General features: G+C 36.4%; 1 protein-coding gene across 1 annotated transcript in view; it reads right to left on the reverse strand.

Moving 5' to 3' along the window:
* The window catches only part of MEI4 (meiotic double-stranded break formation protein 4), a 79,292-nt gene that overhangs the window by 28,453 nt on the left and 27,951 nt on the right, over positions 1 to 22,888 (reverse strand). The window contains exons 3-4 of the mRNA XM_054195953.1: positions 21,417 to 21,976; positions 7,517 to 7,648 (exon numbers count right to left, since the gene is read on the reverse strand). Coding sequence (XP_054051928.1) covers positions 7,517 to 7,648; positions 21,417 to 21,976 — 692 coding nt within the window. The remainder of the gene's footprint in view (positions 1 to 7,516; positions 7,649 to 21,416; positions 21,977 to 22,888) is intronic.

A 22,888-nucleotide genomic window follows, 5' to 3' on the forward strand; every position in this document is an offset into this window, starting at 1 on the left:
CAAGTAGTACACAGACAAACAGAACATAAAGGGAAAACATTGCTTATCAAAGAAGAACATGCAAAGAACAGAGGCAGTTTTCTATGCTTTATGGCATACTGCAGCATACAGCAGAAGATATGCCACTGTGTGCATGCTTACAGACCACAGAGTTGCCGAGGTTGGAAGGGACCTTTCCAATCATCTAGTCCAACCTAACTCTGACAAAAACCATCACTAAGCCATATCTCTAAGCACCACATCTATCCGTCTTTTAAACACCTCTAGGGATGGCAACTCAAGCACTTCTCTGGGCAGCCTGTTCTAATGCTTAGTGGTTATAACATCTCACAGTGAGTACTTTAACATTTTTAGAAAACACTGAACAAACATTAGTTAATCTTCCTGGTATTGTGATTTAAAGTAGTGACGGTTATGCATAAGCTCTATAAGTACACAAACATATCTTCAAGGGTACAGTATGCGAGAATGCTCCGTGAAGAAAGGAGGTTAACGGGAGCATTAAAACTACCTATTTGGAGACACAGATTAAGTAATAATCAAATGGTCTTCCAGACTATCGGGTATACCACATATGCCACAAAAATCAGATGCTGCTTCCTTATTCACATTCTGCTTTCAAGCATGCAAAGGATTAACTGAGCTGTAAAGAAAGCAATAGGAAAAGGACAGAATTAACACTGAGAATAAGGAAGTAAATGCAGCATAAACTCAGATAAGCTTTCATTGCACTTTTTTTTTTACTGTACCAGGAATTCCAATAGGTTGTTTTAGAAGATTTCTAGGAATATTACTTATTTACTTGTTGAGGTACGATATATTGATTTCTGTGATTAAGCATTTTTCCTTTTTCAGTATTATGTTTCCATGAATGAGATGATTCACCAATATTAAAAGTAATAATTGTCTAGACGACAGTAACACAGAGTTCTCACGTAATCAATATTTGCTGCTTCTATTCCCAAACACACCTGAGGTTTTCTGATTACATGTCATCCTCAATTTTGCCAAGCACCTAAGTGTAAAGCACTGCTACCTTTTAGCTCTGTAAGAGCACGTCTAAACTCCTTTCTCCTTAGCACTATCATTTTATGATGGCATGAGAGGGAAGAGAGAAACCACATGAACCATTTGTCATTTTCCAGTTCTGTCTGAGACGTATGCATCTTAAAATCTAACGTGTAATAGGGGATGATATATGCAGCAAAAGCAGGTGTACACTTCAAAGGTGTATTGCACTCTTCCGACATATACCAAATCTTGACTGATTCTTTCCCTCCTGCCTTTCAGGGGAGAGATTTGTATTTTCACAAGTCTGTATCTCCAAACATGAGATATGAGGCAAAAATATGAGGCAAAAATATGAGGCAAAATGCAGATCCACTGATTATTCTATCCAGCCATTATTTCCTTTGTTAGCAGTAGCATCAGCAGTCACATGGAATAAGAAGTAATCCTACATTTACCCAGAGTACTGTTTTGCAGCATCTTTAATCATTCACAATTTGAAATATGTTACAATCTGTGCTTACCAGCATAATAATGAAATAAATGACATCTTAAAAAGGATGAACAGATGCAAGTTTAATTATTTTCATGATGTCTACATGGCATCAATCTCTTTTCTTTTACCTGGGTAATCTGAATGCATTAGTAGACGTCAACAGTAGAAACTACAAGAAGTGAAGTATGTTGGATAGCCCTTTCAGTACCTTGAACGACAATGGACTGTAAAACACATTTAGCTTTCTAGTTGCATAATATTTTCAGGCATTTTTTTTTTCTAATTAATGATTTTAGCCATTTTCTATCATACTTGGGGAAAATAGCATATCTTTTTTTCTAACCTATATAAAAGCTGTATTACAACATATATAAACTTATGGCTGAAGAGCCTAGACATACTGTGTAAACGAAGTAGACTTCTTGGAAAGAGGAGCTTATCTAAAGAATTCTCTACATCACATCAGACATGCTTGCATTTGGAATAAAGCATGTGGTGGGTACCATACCTGCTCAGAACACCCACTGGATACAGAATGGCTGCATGGAGAAGCGCTTACGAAGACAAGAACTGAGCTATTAATGACAGGGCTTAGCACTTTAAACCTTTCTGTTATCTCACTGAACACAGCTCCAGTCAAACTCCATTTTCCCCAATGGACTGATTACCAACTGAGCTAGTCCATCATTTGCAACGCCTCTAATTTGCAGGTTCCTGCTAGAAACAGGAGTATTTCAGCCCTTCATTTGCTTCCACATAGAGCTGTTGTCGTGTAGTTTGACATTTCAGTGACATGACTGTTTGCTATGCAGTGCTGAATGGCAACAAAAATCTCAGAAAATGCTCAATATCATACTGCATCCATGCTCCCCCTTGTTCTTTTTCTTCCTATGTACACTGCCTGCATAGACAGTTAGTTTCACAGAGCTTCCTATTTAGAGGCATATACATCAGATACACCATAGCTGAATGCATGTTACAAGAAGGTCCAGAAAGTGTATCCTGCACCCTAATTCATCATCATTCTCTTCCAATGATGAGTACGCTTAAAGAATTTGAATATCAGGGAACTAAGTTAATTTAGTCATCTGTCATTGGCCAATCCAGCCTAAACCACGACACTTATATATTTCAGTTAGGATAATTTAACTTCTTACAAGCACCTAATAAGGTTACTTAAGATAAGTTAGTCAGTGTTCAGACAGAAGAATGCTTTTTTATGACTACTTTTTACAACTGTTTTGCAGGATCAGGGCTTTCCTGGAATAACAGCTTGTCCTGTTTTCAGCAGGGACAGTTAAATGTCTTACTAGCAGCTGATATAGTGCTGTTTTGGATTTAGGATGAGAATAATGTTGATACACTAACATTTTAGATGTTGTAAGCAGTCAAGGACTTTTCAGCTTCTCGTACTGGCCTGCCAACAAGAAGGCAGGGGGCACCCAAGAAGGTGGGAGGAGATAGAGCCAGGACAGTTGACCCCAGCTGGCCAAAGGGATATTCCATACTGTCTGATGTCATGCCCAGCACATAAAGCTGGGGGAAGAAGAAGGAAGGGGGGGATGTTTGGGTTAAGGCATTCTGTCCTCCCAAGTAACTGTTACATGTGATGGGGCCCTGCTTCCTGGAGATGGCTGAACACCTGCCTGCCGACAGGAAGTTGGGAATGAATTCCTTGTTTTGCTTTGCTTGCATATGAGGCTTTTGCTTTACCTGTTAACCTGTCTTTATTTCAACCCATGAGTTTTCTCACTTTTACTCTTCTGATTCTCTCCTCCACCCCACTGCAGGGGAGTGAGCGAGCAGCTGCGTGGTGCTTAGTTACCGGCTGGGGTTAAACCACGACACAGCTCTGGTTCAGATCATCTAAAAGAGATCTTCAGAGAGATATAATGGGATTTTCCTCCCTTAACTTTAGATGTATACAACATAAATATCTACATTTCAGTTGATCAACTTAAGTGTCCTTCCTCATAGCTAGAAGAGAGAAGCAGACAGCTCTAGGGCCAATTATCATAATTATGTACATCCACAATAGGTTGGACAAAAAATGCCTCTTTCCCTCCCTTGGCTATGAAGGAAAACTAAAGTAAGCAAATCAGACAGAAACATAGAAATCTGAAGTGAGACAAATCCCACCATATGTCTAACTCCTTTGGCTCATTTGAGCCAAAGCTATTCTGTCATAATGAGCCTGATGCTTGAGAATTTATGTAACATTCAACAAAGCCTTGCACAACTATCTATCCTCACTTTTGCAAATTTTTTAGTTAACCTTAGCTGCTCGGTTGACTTCTATGAGAAGCAGACACCAATGTCTACCACATACATCTAAACTAAATAGGATGAATCCCACCCTGAATCCCGTGTTAAAGTCTAACTGTACCATTCATTTCAGGAGGAAAGTTAGCACCCACATTTGGATTTGGACTTAATGCTTACATATAACATTAAGAATTACATATAACTTGGTGGTTTGATTTAAAAAAAAAAAAACAACGATATTCAGTGCACAGTTTTTGTGACAGAAATTTTAAAGTTTTGAAAATGGAAAAACAGCGTATAGAAAGTAATGTGATATAAAAATGTAATGCTAGACAAGCTATGTCTCAGCAATTACTGAATAACAGGCCTTTCCAAAACCACACAGTATGTCTTCCTTTTTCTATTTTCAAATATATTTTCTGGTTTTTAATTTTCTTTTTCAAAGTTCTTGGAATTAACACCTGGGGGGTTAGAAATGGGCACCAAACCAATATGTGCTTTCCACTTCTGGTCCTCTATCTTCAAAACAGTTATCATAAAGCAAGATCAGCTATCATGGTGAGAAGCTCAACATTTGAAAAATAATCCATCTTCCACAGTATCATTCTGAAATCTTTGTATCTTATAATTGTATCTGCTCTGCAGTAGGAATCCAATTGGGGAACAGAAGATATCTATTCCATTGGAAGATAAGGTTCAGTTACTGTATTCTTATAAACCGTATTTATGAAGCATGAAAGGTTCCTATTACAGATAAAAATGAAAAGTACATGTCCAACATCAGTAAAAATTAAGGGATACAATTGAGTTTATATTAATATGCTTTTGCATAGAAGTCAGTGTCCTGCTGTCAGCAAAGCACTGAAGTATGAGCTTCACTTTAAGTACATGATGAAGTACTTCGATGAATTAAAGCAAACTACTAACTTGCTTAAGAGTTTACTACCATAAAACTCATCTTAACTGAGTGAAAAAAAATAAAATAAAAAATCAGGATAACTATACAGTTTTACACACTCCTTAGTTACTTTGATTTTCTATATTAACATGTCTGAATATTGGTCCAAAATATTAAACATAATTCTATTATTCATATATTTCACATTAATTTGTCATATTCTAAGATTAATGGATTTAGCCGATTAGGGAACAACACAAAAATATGCAGAATAGCCTCTGTACTTTTCTGGTGTAGTTCATTAGATACGCTCTCCTACAGTCAATCTATTTTTTCAATTTGTAAAGCTAGGGGCATAGATAGCTCTTTAAAACTGTGGGTCATAGACAGATAAACTTGTTCTAGGAGTACACAGATACAAACTCACTAAAATCAGTCAGAATTTTAAAGTAAAAAATTTTCAATATTTATCAAAGGATGTATCCGTAAACCTACATAACCTGAGCTGAGTTCCTATTGAAGAAATGACTGAATTTAAAGTTGCAAATTCTGGGATGCAAACATCTTACAAACTATTTGTAGCTTAGCTCAAGTCTTAATGAGGAAGTTATAATAAAAATGTTGAGATATCTGGATGATTCATTTAGAAAAATTAAATGGGATTTTGTTTTCAATCCAAGTCAGTGTTAAAAAACATCTTCAACTTAAAAAAAAAATAAATTATAATTATAGAAAAATAAAACATAGAAATTTGCTTGGATTAATAAGTTATTTTTTCAATTTCTGTTTTTCACCAAATGTTTAGAAGTTAACTGCAAGCTAACCTGAATGCATGTCTCAGATGATTGCTTTATTTCTCCTATCTGCCAACAACAACAAAGAAACAAACAAAAAAATAAAAAGAAAACAGGTATTTGCACACTTCTAATCATAACTAAAATTCAGAGTCCCTGATTTGATTGTCTTGATTGTTAGTTTTGGTTATAAAACAAGAAAAAAAAGTATTTTAATCCAATGCCTACCCTAAAGTAAGAAATATTCAGGAGCAGGTCTTTAAATCAGGCTGTCAGAAAAATTAGAGTTTAGTGTCCTGTTGTGATAAGTAGAAAGGTTTTTGTTAAGCAATATTTCCCAAAATAATCATCACATACAGAACATAAAAGGGTTTATAAATGAACACATCTATCTGGACTAAACTCAAGAATGCATAAACTTTAAAAACATTGACTTTGCAGCAAGCTAAGCAAACCAGAACTTCAGTTATTTTCCCTACATGAACCCCAGCTTTTCAAAATCTTATAGTCCTACAAAGTGTCAGTTACAGATTGACACGCAGCTCCTGCAGCTTCAAATTCAGCCACCTTGAACCTTCTGCTATTCCCAGAAAAAGTCCAACACTGTGCTGAGGGTGCAAACATTTCAAGACTACTTTGTCATGGTAAAATTAGTCACTGGAATTTCTACCCTAAGTGCCTGAAGCTCACTTATTCTTCCCATCGTCACTTAAATGCAAAGTGTTTTAAAAGGACTCAAAAGAAAGCCCTATAAGCTTTGGCAAGATTATATGAAAGTCCAATTCTAAGTTGCGATTGGTTGATCAAGATGCATTAATCTTCCAAGAAACGCTTAAAATGCTGGATGAGGATGATATAAATAAATAAATTATTGTATGAGTTAAAAAAAAAAAAATAAAAGGAAAGAGAGGGTCTACCACATTTCAGTAGCAGAAGGCAGACTGACAATTTAATGGGATGAAGCAGAAACCGAGCAGGAAACTCTCCTAATGTAAACATGGCTCTAAATTCTTGAATATGGGAGAATTTTATTATTTCTCTGAGTAAACAAAAAGGGTTGTTAAAAAAAACCAAACCAAAACAAAAAGGGTTAAAGGGAACCTTATTAAGTGTTTTGTCACAAAATCTTTCCATGTTTCCTGTTGCACAATAATAAACATACATTCCTCACCTGTAAAGTTGGGAGGCATTTTGAGGCTCTTGGTAGTAGAAAGTCTGAAAATTGGTATATTGTGGACTGATAATGGGTAAGATTTGCAGCAAGCACAACTGCAAAGTAATTAAAATGGGACAGATGGAGGGCTGCAGTAGCAGACTGAACCGGAAAAAGGATTTGGTCCAGAAGCTGAAAAGGTCAAGTAACAAATGCATTTTACTGTCCTGAATTTTAGTTCACATACGCTAAGTATGAAGAAACAGAATAAATTTACAAGATCAAAAAATTCTTTATTTTTTCTTTTTAATAAATGAGTACAAGTTTCTGTCCCCTCAGAAATTGTCTCCCACTCCACGGGCACCTTCAGTGCTAGATACAACTTTCTTCAGTTGCTCCAGGAATCTCTTACTCATTGCAACAAGCTAAATACAAGTTTAAGTGTTGGATAACTTTTGCATCATGAAAATTAATATTATAACAGGAAACATGAAATGTAATTCTGAAATAAAATAATGGCACATTCTTTCCAGTTTCACATGAGCTAAAATGAAAACAATTCTTTGTGGGTCCAGCTGGATACCTAAGTTGTATTCCCTGAATAGCCAACAACTTACACATTGCAATAATTGTTTTAACTAATTATTTCAAGTATTTTCCAAATTTCATAGTATGATCTTAAAATCTATAGAGTCTATTTATTGTACATTATATTACTTTTATATTATGTCTCTTTTTTTTGAATCTGCTGTTAGAGTTAGGTGTTAGCATGTCTTGGGTTCTTAAACCTGCATATTCTATGGAATGATCCATTTATTACATTTTATGAAACAAACAGATACAGATAAAACACTCCCCAACACCACTCTTCATCCCTTCTCCAAAAGAAAAGATGACAGTACCTGGTGAGCTTGCAACAGCTGCTCAGCAAACTGACGTACTTCTGAGAGTAGAAGAGATATTAAAGAATTTCTTAGTATGTTGTTCCTTGCTAGCAAAACCAGCGTGTGTGATACAGCATGCAATGCCTGAAACTAAAGAGAAATAACAGTAAATTTAATCTTTCAAAAACATGTCTCCATCTTTTTTTACTCCAAACAATTACCTGAAATAGAAATGAGATTTACATATTAAAATTTTCATGAAAAAAAGTAAAATTCAAAATTTTAGAGTTTAAAACTCTTATTAATTACATACACATGAAATCTACGGGAAACCCACATCTATTACCTAGAAACTTTCCTTTCTCAAAAGATTAGCACTACAGGAAACTGTCATATGAACAAACTCCTCCAAAAGTGTGAATTCCCCAGGAGGCAGCTTTTCAGCATTAGCTGTCATCATGCCCATCTGCTGTCATAGAAAGTAGGTAACTACCCTGCACATACAGTAATTCTCTTTGTCACAGGTAGACAAATGAACAAACGAATCCTTTGAAATTCAAACACATGAGCAAGCTAAGAGCTATACTGGAGTTTTCTGTCAATAGAGTTATCAGGAATAAACTTGATTAAATGCTAACTGATAGAAGATACACTATATTTTCAAATTCAAATGATTCACTGTCTACTTGCTGTAACAAAGGCATTTCTCCTGAACCACAGAAGGATTGACATGAACTTACATGAGAATTATAATAGTAATTTTTTTTTTTTTTGCCACAGCCTTTTCTATCAAAAAAAAACCCCAAAACTGTTTTCTTTTTTCTCTGAAATGGAAACGTATAGCTATTATGAAATGAAACATACTACTCTACAAAGTAAACACTACATTATTTTGTAAAACATTACTGGAAGAAATTATCATATATATATGTATATAGGAGTTCTCTGAAAGAAAAAAGTAATACACACTAAATATGACTATAATTTATATTTTCATATAAATGTATAACCCTAAAATTAACATTCAGTACCTCTTTGTAAATGAGTATTTTTGACTGACAAAAGGACACTCTCACCCATATTTGCACGTCTAACTACCATGTCTTAACGACTCAAAAGTAGACCACCACTATTAACAAACTAGTTTATTGCTCCAGCCAGCTCACGTATATATACACACACACACGAATAAGAATACTTGCCCACCATTTACAAGTTTGCATAGGATGAATCCTCTTGGAAATCATTTCCAAGCGCATGAAAGACAGGAAGGCGATCCAGTAGCAGTCAGCGTGGATTTATTAAGGGAAAACCGTACTTAACCAACCTGATAGCCTTCTGCAGTGAGGTGGCCGGCTGAGTGGATGAGAGGAAAGCAGTGAGGATCATTTACCTTGACTTTACCGTGTTTTTCAAAACTGGCTTCAGTAAAATCGTTACTGATAAAATTTTGGGCTAGGTAAGCAGACAGTGAGGTGGACCAACAATTTTTGCTGTACAAACTGTTAATTAGGCAGCTTCCCATTTACAGTTACTGCTTGTCTGCCTGATCAGATGGTCAAACTGCCCTGTCAGTTGATGCAACGCTTATTTACCACGCTCTTACAGCTGAGGAGTTTGAACAGCTTAGTTACCATTTGCCCAATATGACACAATCTCCTATTCACAGTAATAACAATCAAACTTCAATAAATCTTTACTGCTCATCACCTCACTTTAGCATGTAATCCCAAAAAAATCAAAAAAGAAAACTATAAAAGACAAGTCTTATGTTCAGAATCAAATCTGCAGAGATACAAATTAAACTCCTTATATTAAAGAAAATTCATAAATTGTACACACACAGCTTTGAAAATCTGTGAGATTAAAATCATTCATAAATTTATATACGAAAGATTCTACAAAGATGAAATGTGAATGAAGGTGAGATAAAAACAGGTTTCTAAACAACTGAAATGATATGAAAGGTTAATGTAATACATGCACCTACATGTGCTTTGAGGATATGTGAATTGAAATAAGACTTCCATATACTGGAAATGTACAACCTTCCAAACAAAACAATAACTCCTCTTCCTAAAAATAATCTGGACTTTTACAGTTTTGAAAGATCTTCCATAGTATCTGCTAAAACTGTATGACAGAAACAAAGCGTGCAACACCTGGATAGTTCTGCCTTGACAGCACCCATGCTCCAAAAGGGTACAACTGCTTCAGATCATTACTTGAGGTTTAATCAATGCTAAAAACCTGCACATTTTCCATTGAAGTCCCCATTCACTCTTACTTGTTTTTATAAATTAAGGATGGACACATATTTTATAGTTCTATATTTTCAGAGCATAACATTGAGTATACTTGCTAATTTGCCTTTGGAAAGCAAACAAACTAGACAATCCAGAGTGCTTTTTCAATGCTACCTCTCCCAAAGAGCACACTAAATGTATATATTTACACACAAACATGACTATGATTGTTCTTTTTTAAGTTCTCTTCTATTTGCTTACAAGATTTTTAGACAAATAAACAAGTAATTTTTTTTCTTTTGTAGTTATTAATGCTAGTAGCTAAGATTTAATTAAAATTGGACATTTCACAAAATTTCTGTATCCTTTCTGGTTTGGAAAGAGTTACCACTTTGTAGTTGGAAATTTGTAGGACTAGATAACAGGGGATCTTCAAATTTAAAGCCTGAGCCTTTACTAAGGGAAGCAAATACGGATTTTGTAATGACAGTAGTTTGGGTAGTTCAGATATGGGTATCGATGCAACTGAAAAATCCTACCTATTAACTGATTTATTAAAGAATGTGGATTTAATATTGCTTTTTGGTGAATCTCAGTATATTTTAAGCAAATAAAGAGACAAGAATTAAGGTTAAAATAACACTTGCAAACTGTATGCATTAAATTCACACAGAACAAATTTATAGCATAGAAGCAATAAATCTGTAAATAGCAAAAGAAGTAAGACTTTGTGTTTCAAAGAAATGCTGATGTATTGCTAAACTCTGGAAACATTCACACTGATAATAGTTCAAATAGCATGCAGTTTCATTAAAGATAAAAACCTATCTTCAGCTCTCAAATCTATCGAACGTTAAAAAAGGAACAGAAATCTAATCCCTTGGGCTTGCTTAATGGTATAGATGAAATAAAACCTATGCTCTTCAGGGATTCTTAGGTAAACGCAGTCAGAAAATTAGACTGTAAAAAAACATATGATCAGAAACAAGAAAATAACAGAGCCTGGTTCACTGTTCAGGAGCTGCATCACCTGTCCCTAACCGTCCTCCCACGCCCCAGGTTCTGCTCTCTTCCCACGTTCCTCAGGATGCAGAGTGAGAGTGACCAATGCTGTGCCTGTACCTGGGAAGGATGTGTGAATTATTTGGCAACCTGCCTGTTGCCAAAATGAATATATAACATCAATGTTCTGCATGCCTCAAGCATACTAATTTGGTCTCTCCTACACGCAGACACCAATTTTAAAGCCTATTAGAAGGTATTTTTGACCTTCCACTTCTTTCCATGTGGTTTCAAAGTGGCTATCAGTCTCAAAAGTTACTAAAAGAAGAAAACATTGACGAGCAAAAGAAACAGCACACTCCTATGAGCCTCGTTTCCCCAGGAAACCAGGATAAAAGTCTTTACTTATGAATTATTTGTTTAGAATTCATTTATCAGAATGTGTTAGACACTTCTTTAATAACGGTTATCCAAAAGTTGTGAGTTTAATCCCTTCATGAGTTGCATGATTCACTACAACCTGCAACTATGAAGACTGCACCTTAGTTTCCGTTTCACTAGTTTACAGCTTTCTTGCCAAATAACAGCTCTCTTCCCCAAGCAACTGGCATATTTGGCAATTCAGAACTAAGGCAAATAACTATTACAGGTGTCCTCAAACTGTGAGGTGTTAAAAACAAAACAGTATTTTTGCCTTTGAATTCACATCACATTGCCCATTTAGTCCAATCTGACTTCTACTCTTAACTCATCAATGTCAATTGAAAAGTTTCACTTTTACACAGAGATCATTAGTACTCCTTATCTCACTGTCATATTGCTTCCTTCGTTAATTTGATGGTTGTCGTTTCGCTCTCCTCCTGTTTATGCTGCACAATTTCTCCTACCTTCAAGTCTTGGATTTGATATTATTCCAATTCTTTGCTCTATAAACCTCATCTCAAGCCCTTACTCTGCCTTTACCCCTTCCTAATCTTGTTCATGCTTCTCTTCACTCTTCTAAACCTGATGTTCTCTGCTAGGACCATCAATTAGCTTCGCTGCTGCAAGCTGCCTTTTATATGACTGTATTTTGGTACTTTTTTGCAGAGCTTTAATCTGAAAAATATTCTGACAGAATATTCAGACAGTGTGACATACAATAGACGCAAGTCTATTTGCAACACGTTTGACTGCATGCACCAAAAATGTTTACAAAAAACAAGAAAAAATGAAAAAGGGATGAACAATTTCTTATGTTTTTTAAGAAAAGATTCATAAAAGGTGAAAAAAATTAATGAAAATTAAACCAAGATATTTCAATACCCAGGAAAGATTTTTTTGTAATACAGCACCTGCATGCCGTGTGGAGAACAGAGATGAAAAAACAAATAACCTGCAGTCAGTCTACTAACCATTCTGAAAACCAGAACGCTTTGGTGAATGGTGCTGGAAAAGCCAAAAATGCCAGCCGTAGGTATCATGGTACTCACTGGAAGAAATGTGCAACCTACTGGCTTAAGTACAGCTTTGGTGAATTTGAGTGAGGAGGCAAGATCTCCAAGGAAGCGTACTACATGAACTCCTCCCAGTCGTCTTTGCTGACCACGAAGTCTGTACGTCAGACTGGGAGCGTGAAGGTGCGATTTCTTCTGTGCACAGATTGAAAATATCTTTCTTAGATTTATTCCTTCATGGCTGCCCAGAAATCACTCTGATTCCCTGGTCGCTTTGGCTCCATATATGCTTTTATCCAACCCCATACCAGTGCCCTAGCGAAACAGGCAGGAATTAGTGCATCTGCTTGCTCCTGTCCAGAGGCTAAACAAAGCCAAGTCGGCTGCTCCTGCCACATCAGCAAGCAGAAGGAGAAATGAGAGACCACAGAAACTGGTGTGAAGGAGAAACGTACTTGCAGCCACCTTCCTATTCCCCCCTTCCTTACTGCTTCTTCACACCACCAAGACCTCTGGCAGAAGCAAGTTTCCCAAACTATTTCCTAGCTGTTTATCCTCTGCTTCCCTGCACAAGGGAAGACTGTTACTGCTGAAGTAAGGAGGACAGACCCAGCACCTACAGAGACTGGACTACCCTTGAGTGGTATATCCTCTGGTTGACTGACATATGCAAACCATTACGCTCCTCTTCCTGTCAAGTATAAACACACAGTACATAGCACAACTTACTGCTACTTCTCTAACTGCTTTCTTATACAATTACAAAAGAACATATTTTTCAGTTTCATTAATATTGTTCTCGTATGAGTTCCATAACAAATGCTTTACTGAACATCAGATAGATAGAAGCTACCAATCTCCCATTACTTTACAAAGAATGCTCTTCGTTATTCTGCCACAATTTACCTCTCGTAAACTCTTGTCACATTTTATATAATTTATATCTAAATCTTTAGTTATTCTTTTCTTTTAACTTTGTTATAAGGCTTTGTATGCTACTGAGATAAACTGCTACCCAGGTAACTTCCTTTTAACCTTCACTTTCAAACGTAGAACATGCTATATTAGAAATTCTATACTTAAAATAATATAATCTCTAAGTATTTGATTCTAAACTTATTTAACTTCTTTTTCTTTCAGTTTCATAGGATAAAGACTTATCCTGTCTTTCACGTTTTTAGCGCCTTACATTCTCTTGAGTTGGATAATATATATAAAACAATGCCACCTTGTTGATGGGATAAAATACATATCACAGACCCTGTTGTGAGTTTCTGTGTTTTTGTTTGTTTTAAAAAAACACAACAAAAAAAAAAGGAAACCAACCAACAAAAAAACACCAATCCAAAACTAAAGCACAACCTGGATGTCCTTAGAGGAATTCAGGGCTGCAAATCACTGTCATGTCTAATTTAGCGTCTATCCCAAAACAGTAATATCCATTTCCATACACTAAAACCAATTGCCTTGCTTATATCGCCTCATCCCAATCACCTTCACAGAAAAGGCAATGCTTTCCTTGAGGGCACGTAAACACACGAGTCATCAGTTCCTCTGAAGACTAAGTACAAGAAATCCAGCTAACTACTGAAGACACTTGGGATCCTGCTGGCATCAGAGTTTTCACCAATAAATTTACTTTAAACAATGCTACCTTGACAGAAATCAAGAATGTCTGCACCTTCTTGGGTTTCATGAATTAGGCGTCTAAATATACAATTCATCCAAAAGGCTGGAACCAGTAAACACTGTCAAAAGGAATACAGTATCAATCCCAGTTAAACAAACAGCATTCACAACAGCTGCCACTCAGACAACTCTGATGTTACTGCTGCCCATTTTTTTTAAATATCTACTGCAAATATTCTATTGATTATGAAGAAGCAGCTCTAGATACAAAGTCTTCCCTGCCTGAGAGATTAAAATTTGTATTACTCTTGATTCCTTCTTCTTAACTATTCCTGGTCAGAAGCTCAGAGGAGTGAAGAACTGCCTATTCAGCCTGCTGATGCTGAGTTAATGTTAATGGATGCAGAAGGCACTAAACGGCAAGTGTGAGCTCACTCAGAGCAAAAGAGTTACGAATTCAAATTTTTAATCTGAGGACTGCTTAGAAAAAGTCACTGGATAAATTACAGAAAACAGGTATTCTTTAGCTTTTAGGTTTTTAAACTAAAGAGCGACCTGGTCATCCTTAAAGAAATTCAGGGATGTAAATCAATGTCTCATTTAAGTGTGTAAGATTTACAGACAGTCGTTGCAAACAAAAATGGATTTCAGATGTTTATTTCCCAATCCTTCACTCTTCTTCCCTCTGCCCAAAATGTGCGAGCTACTTTGAATGCCACTTAAAGATGCCAAGTATCTGGCATGCATACCTAGGAAGCACAGAGGTACCTTGTTCAGGGTTGTAGATTTCACTGCAGGAGTTGAGCACTAAGAAGTTAGGCAAGGAATATGCAACTGTCTTTGCAACTGGGTAGATAAGTAAGCTCTGTAGAGCGTGTTTTCATTTCTATCCTATCGTGAAAACACAAAACACACACCCTATTTGGGCACAAAAAAGTATTTCCTAAAGAAGCATGACAAATTTAAGCTATGAGAAAAGGTTCATTAGTAAACAGGCAAAAGAACAGAGAAACCCTAAGATTCTCATTATTAAAGCATGTACACACATTTTAAGTAATGGTTGAGGACTACTACCAAAAACCCCTTGGGATATACAGCCACCTTCAAAAACTAGAGGATGTAAGAGGTAATCTTCCCCCAAGACACAACTGGAAAAAAAAAAAAAAAAAAAAAAGCACCATCTCCATTAAAAGCAATACACTGAATTTTTTTATGAAGAGAAAGACAACCTTACAGCAGAACAGAGCCTTAGACCTCCATCTGGAAGTGACCAGAATAGAACTAAAGAGCTGGGGTAAGTACTGATGTGATGGAGCTGAGGTGAATAACCACTCACTATGGTACCCCTGAGACCAAAAAAAACCCAAAAAACCACAAAAAAAACCCCCAAACAAACAAAAAAACCCCCACAAAACAAACCAACCCCCAAACAATTTTAGGTACTTTTGTTCAATAACATGGCTAGAATAACAGAAAACAAGGCCTAGATAGAATTCAAATGCTTTTACACAGGTACAATAAGTGAAGGACTGAGGGATGGGCTTTGATGTTGCTGTTCCACATGGTCTCAGCTGCAAGTATCACAGAGATGCCAAAGAAGCAAAATGACACTGCTAATGAGACGCTACAGAAAGTTGAAAGTGCCATTCACTGGAGTGAGACTAGGGGCAGAGGAAAGAAAGAAAGAAAGAAAGAAAAAAACAGGTTTTGATATATATTTCCTACCATATTCAACAAAACCAAGAACTTCCTTTATTCTTGTGTTAAGGGCCCCCATTTATTTAATCTGTAAATGAACAGCAAAGGCCTATTCCATCCCTTTTTTTTGTCCCCTCTTCCTAGTGGAAATAAGCTGTAATACCCTGAATACTAGTTAATTACTTGGATAAAAAAAGGCAATGACAGCATTTCTTATTAGGAAAAGGGACAGTGCTGACAAAACAGTATTACGGGCAGGTTGGAGAACATGAATATAACTTTTTTGCTCTAACGGTAAAAAAAAATCTTGCTAAGTTCATCCTGTAACTGTTCACTAATTGCAGCTTTAGTGCATGATGTATATCAGCTGAGGCTGGCTGAGGAGGGAAGGTGGACAAAAGTCTAGAGGCAGAGAAAAAATTTTCTTTCATTCATTCCTGTCTGGTTACTCCTGTGATCCACTTTACTGAAGTAAATGAGAGAGTCAGTCAGTTTGGTGATTGCTTTAGACTGTAGTGATTTACAAGACAATGGATTTTGATTACCATTTGACTTAAATAGCTCTCCACACAGGACAACAGATTGCTGTGAAAATTTAATTCAACAGTCAAGAGATTCAAACATTGACTCTTACTAGACCATAAAATCCTGGCAACATGTTTTAATATTCATAAGAATGAACTGCTCTTTCACTATATGAGCAAAATTCTTTGGCAGATGAAAATGTACTATGTCTCAAGAGCCATGATATTCCCCTTGGGACTCAATTAATTTAGGAAAACTGAAGCCCACTGGTTTTATACTTGGGAACCACCAGTGACATGAACAACTATTTTTAAATCTTATTCGTCCTTGAGCAGGCAAGACTCTTGTAAACTGATGAGTTAAGTACTGTCCTGGCAGTCACTGACAAAAGACGTGGCAAACTGTACACGGCCGGGGGAATTTACTGACACCCACAACTAGTTGGAACATGTATTAAATACATACTATTGCATGTATTAAAACCATCAGAGTAAGTTTATGATTACTCTCTTCCAGGCATTTTCAGTCATTAATGAATCATACAATTTGTATCCTAGATAAGAGAAGATTCAAAACCATGGTTCTGATTAATGTGTACTTTTTCCGTTACATGAGCACACTTCTATACATTTCATTATATGATTGCCAATGAGATTCAAACATTTCTCTTTTTGCTTTTCACTGTACTACATTTCAACTTGCTATTTGCATGAAGAATTGTGAATCCCTTCTCACATAAACATCCGGTAAAGGCATTAAACTACTACTAAGAATTCTTGCATTTGCTTTTCTGCTAAATATATCAACAGTAATATTTGAGCATTTGCAAAAGTCTACATAAAGAGGTTTTGATGGAACATAAGAGAGAAAAATGAAAACAGGCAGTAAAGTCCCAAGCAGTATAATAAAATTTTCTAGAGACTATGTTCATGTCTCAGCATCCATTCAGATACTGTTAACACAAAACAACTTCAAAACAATTACCCTAATGCTAGGGTAGCTAATTTCCAAAGGGGACAAGGGTAAAAAAAGAAAGGAAGTAGTACATAATTTTTTTTTTCCTTTGTTTGAATGGAGCAGGCAATTCATGACTCTTGACAGCATCTTCGAAGTCAGTATTGATGTTTTAAACACAGCATGAGAAGAAGCAAACAACCACAGTTCACTGAAACACATCTCTCTTCCTTCTGTGTCTTGTTCGAAAGAGATGGTGATTAAGGTGGGGCAGATGGATGAGGTATTTGTTGAACAGCTACAAGGCACCAGAAAACAGTCTCTTCTGAGAGCCCTACACAGCTTGACTTTACTCTACAATCCTGAGGAATCCTGTAAGATTGTCGTCTGTTTTTGATTGTTGTCGTGTTTTGATTAACTCCTTAAAACAAGAGGTGCAAGAAACAAACGTAGATCTCTGTACAGAGATGAAGGATGAAGGCCAGGATCTTCTGGCACACAACTGATACATTAGCCATGCTCCAAATTACAGTATCAGCTGCACCTAAAAGAAGTACAATCAGTGAACTGAACTTCAATGCTGATAAACTAGTGTGACACCACTAGGGATCGCATCACATAAATCCTACGTAATGCAGCACTTTGTGACTGTATTTGGCCACAACACCTTTGAATACAGCTGAACTGGACTGAACGAAGCCAGATATAAGAGTCTTTTTCTTCTATCTCCAAAGTAACAACCGAGACTCTGAATTCCTTAGCAATAACTGTTTTGAAATTTTACAAAGCTGTATATATAGAGAGATGTAAATAAGACGTGTATGAAGTACCTTAATTTCTGTTGTAGGGCCTTGACTTCTAGAGCTAATTCCATATACTATGAAACTACAGCCAGTCCAAGTTCACCACAGAAGGCTTCCAAGAAGCTTCAGGACACTGCCGATGTAAAACAAATTTTGTGTCCCCTCTGAAGTGCCCTACTGCAATGAGCTGTGCAAAACCTTCACCGAACATAAAACACACATGCTATTCTGAACAGCATGGGGAGCTGGGAATCCCCAGCACCCCCAACTGTTGAATTTTTCTGATATAGGAGAAATGATCCCTTGTTCCAACACACCCTGGACAACACAGACAAATCTCAAGAGAACAGGTACGTCTCAGTGCCAGTGAATGAGTGATGCATCCAGGAGCAGGAGAGATGCACATTCACTATGTCCCTGTGGAGGTGGATAGAGATAGCTGTTGTCAAATCCCAAATGGGTACCTTAAGGAAAAAAAATGTCCTGTGCTTCCCTCTGAAGGGGAAGAGAAAGTTTCTACTCCACTGTGCTTGCTCCATAGATCAGCAGCGACTACCATAGATTTTACAACACGAGAGCAACAGCTCATCTGTACCAGAATTAGACACAGGATCCTCATGAGCTTTTCTGTGGCAGCCATACAGGAATGTGAGACACAGGATCCTCACAAGCTCACAAGCAGCCACACAGGGATGCAAGACCACGCCAGCACAAGGTGCAGAGACAGGCTTTTGAGCAGATGATTTAACTTCAGAGCATTCACGCTTCACCCTTAGCCGCTGTGACTCGAGGCTCCTTCTAGGTATTTCCAGGCTTCTTCCAAAAGATTTTGTGCATGACAATCGTGTGCTGCTCTCCAGACATGGAAGGAAAGGAGAAAAATTAAAAAGGGAAATTCAAGAAGCTTCCTTTATTTGTAGTTCTTTGATTTAAATGGGTTTATATTTTAAGTAATATGTCCTTTTATTTTACCTCTCATACCTTAAATGACAGATTATTCTTTCCCCCTTTTGATGCTCCTGTCAATTTGGAGTTTCAGGTCAAAAATTTTATCAAAAGTGCAGTTTTAGACAACTGAATCCAGGCAGAAAAGCTCTGAGTACACGTCTTTGCTGGTTCCCATAGCTTCCAGTGCTTTATAATTAAAAACATCTCAAACAATAGGACTCAAGAGTTACAGCAAGTAATTCTGCTTCCTTTACACCCAACGTTGAGACAATCCTCTTTTCCAATTCTCAAAGGTTTTTTTAAATTATTTAATTTGCTCTGCAAATTAAACACTGGGATCGCTTTTGAAGATGAGGCAGGCATTAGGAGTAGAGTTTCTCTCTTTGTTCACCTTTTGAAGGTGTTTCTCACAGCCCTTTGTCCTCCCTGACAGCTCCTGACAGTTTTATAGGGGAGGATGGCAAAGGGAAACTTGCGTCAAATACTATAGCTGTATTGGTGCCTGTCTGTACAAATGCTTTTTGGCAGTTAGTAAGGTTAGATACAACAAAATTCCTGATGTTTTTATACTGGAGGGATTTAAGCATCCTCCTGGAACCAAAATTCATACAGTTTGCCACTCTTTCCAGATGACAGCCTTATAATTAATGGTAATTTTATTTTAAACCTATAATCTTGATATTTCAATCACCACTTGAGTAAACAGTGATGATTAAAAGTGAAGCATAAAGTGTCCCTGGGAGATATCTGGTACACAGCACATGAAGAATTAGTTATACAATTTCCACTGCTAATTCTGAATTCAACATATTTATTTCCATTCAGTTTAAAGAAAACCAAACCTCTAAAAAGGATTTTTCAGTAAGTCTTTATAAACATTGCAATTACTACATACATCTTCCCTTTTTCCCCTAGAAATCTGGAAACTAACAAGATTATCCCTTAATAATTAGTTTATACAATTTTTAAACTCTTTAAATCTGTTTGATTGAAGTTAACGGCTGCTGATAGGAACGACTGTTAAGTCAATATTTTGGTGGAAGCAAGATATAAAACATCTCATAAAAAGCCATCTGTTTCAGTGAATTTATTCAGAGAAAAGATGCCACTTACAAATTATATGGACATACTTCACTTTTCCTGAATGATTTATAAAAGCACTTTGCAGACTTGAAACATCCCTAATCTACCAGGGTATTTTCTGTCATTTAAAATGTGACACCTCTCACTTAAGCTTTGTCAGGTTGCTCCAATCAACAAGTAATCCCTCTCTGGATAACCTCTTGGATGCTCTCCTACAATTAACATTAATTATTTATTAACTTCAGGTAGAGGAGGAGAGCAGGTAGAAACACTGGACATCATCAACTATGAAGTCCTTAATGAATGCCTGCTCAAGTTTTCTTTGTTCTGTATCCTGTAGTCACACACACAAAAAAAAAAAAAAGGAGTGACACCTGCATGACTGTATTCCTACCAAACAGTATATATTCTCATATCTTTCAAAATACTGGCTAGCAACACCTCTAATTAAAAACCTAAGTCTTTAAGTCACACAATGGCGACACTGATATAGAAAGCACCCTGGTATTTGAGACACAAGGCTCCAGTCCTGGAAAAGATTTCCTTCTGAATGTTTTCTAACCAAAATCAGGCATATCTGCCCCACCCCCTTAGTTTGTTAATAATACTTGTTTGATATTTACATTCTGGGGTAAATACTTAATGCACAGTGAATGGGATTCATTTTAAATTAAGACAAATGGGTACATCTTTCCACAGGTCTACAGATGTCTAGGCTCTCATTTTGCTAAAGGCAACTTTAGAGCTCATCCTGAAATAGGGACCTAGTACCTGGTCAGCATTCTTTAGGGTCCAAGGATTATAGGGATACGATCTTCATTTACTATAACGGTAGTGTAGTTACATACACATGGACACAAAATTGGTATATCTAAGTCTCAAACAATTCCACCATCACGTCTGTTCCAAGTTACTCTAAAAGACAGAATAAAACCCAAAAATCCTAAAACAGAAAATGGAATTCATTATTTATGGGAAGTCTTGTGAGGACAGACTAGGGGTATTTCAGTTGAATGAGGAAACTAACAAGATGATGTATGGAACAATGCAGAATGATGAATACAGACAAAATGCAATTCAGTCCTATTTGCCGTTTGTGCCGGGGACATGCTATTTCTGAATTCTTCACTCATTGCTGATTTATTTTTGAAACACAAATTTGCAAATGTCTAGAGAGTGACAGAGATCTTCTGAAGCAAATCAACCTATTTAATCTAGGTGCACAAGAAAGAACAAAAAAATTGTATAGTCATTACTTCATAAATATCTACAATATATCTTCATATAGCAAGAGAAACATGGGGGTTTCTATCATATTTTCTGCAAAGTTGTTTTAATCTGCCTTTTTAACAGTTTTTTAAAGTTCTATACTGAGGAACAGACCAGAACAACTTGCATGCATGAGCAAGAACTTTTTCAAATGCTTTAGAGCATTTATTGTCCATATCACAGAAAAGAAGTGTCACAAAAATCTCTGAGAAGTACTCTTCAAAATATAGCGAGATAAACTAATACTAAAAAAGTGCATAAACCCAGGAGAATATTACAATATGCTGAAATGGTATAGGAAAGATGAAAGAAGTTTTAAACTTACCCTATTGACAGTGCTGTTTCTTAAAATAATCTGAATCAGGTTTTTCTTAAATTCTTCCAGCTTCTTGAAACACTTCTTCAAAACATGATTAGATAATTTACTATCAGTTATTAAACTGATCAAAACACAAACTGCTTCACTAAGAAAATTCGAAACTGGAAATTTAGGGCTGTTGTAAAAAATAGTCAGTCCATCAAGCAACTGAGACACTGAATTGCATATGGTGAAAGAATCATTCTCAAGCTCTGTGAAGTCTGCTTGAAGAATTCCTCTTTCTGACAGTTTTCTTATTTCAAGCAGATGTTGCAAAAATTGTACTGGAACAGTCAGAGATTCCTCCTTGCCAGTACAGCAAAGATTCAATGGAGGAATTCTTTCCAACCAACGTTTAGAAGTGTTGACATTATGTTCAGATTCGTGAAAGTCAGAAGCTATGCCTAAAGAATCAAATGCATAATCATTAGAGACATCACATCCAGAGTCTTCTAGCTGGCTTGAATAACTCATAGGGTCTATACATTCCTGATCCAGAAGAGTTTCAGCAGAGGCATCTGGTTTTCCTGAAACAAACATGAAAGTTATGTTCGTGTAATACTTAAATACATGCTTATGAAAAGCGTATATTACATGTATGGAAAGCATATATTAATCCTTTCTCCTTTTGCTTTCATGCAAAAATCATTTAATACATATGTTATCTTTGCTGCCTAAGAACTTCCCATGACTAGAATTTAGCTGTGGAAGAAGGTGGCATTTTTAAATTAAAGTTAAAACTTTTAGAAGGTAGTGTCTATTTGTGAACATGATGTTTTATGCTCACAGTAATAAGAACAGTAATTTTGAGTTTAAAATTACTGATGTTTTAAGTTTTCACATATATAATTTAAGTGGACATCAAATAAACAAGTTAAGCGGACATCTGTACTTCCATTGATTCTCAGGGAAGGAAATGCATGTAAATTTCTGGCCCCCCAAACATTTACACTACTTCTATTTTCAATAACTCAGACTGCTTTTAAAAGACAGTGAAGGTCCGTTATTTTAACTGCATCAAATAAGATCTTCTCCGTTACACGTACTCTTTCTCCCCGGGTCAGGTAAGGAATTCTAACAGAGTCAAAGCTGAACAGAACACTACACTTGAGATTTTTATTATTTAACAAAGAAAAGCATTCAGAAACAAAAATTTCTCCAGTCACCACCTATCTCATACCATCATCTTCAAAGACACACAAAATACATTACAGAAGGTATGCGCTGCATTCACACTATTAAGTTATTTTCGTACACCATTGTAGAATCTCTTTCATCCTATTTCACACATTAGATACATTTAAGTCAGTGCCTCAGGGCATAAACTCTGTACTAGGTGACAACAGACTCCCTCTGTGCTGCATGATACCAGTGCCAAAAGATTACAGCCCAAACAAGCAAGAGATATTAGAGCAGTGAAGTGGCAGACCAACACACGT

The sequence above is a fragment of the Rissa tridactyla genome, chromosome 3 (assembly GCF_028500815.1).
Source record: "Rissa tridactyla isolate bRisTri1 chromosome 3, bRisTri1.patW.cur.20221130, whole genome shotgun sequence".
Lineage (NCBI taxonomy): Eukaryota > Metazoa > Chordata > Aves > Charadriiformes > Laridae > Rissa > Rissa tridactyla.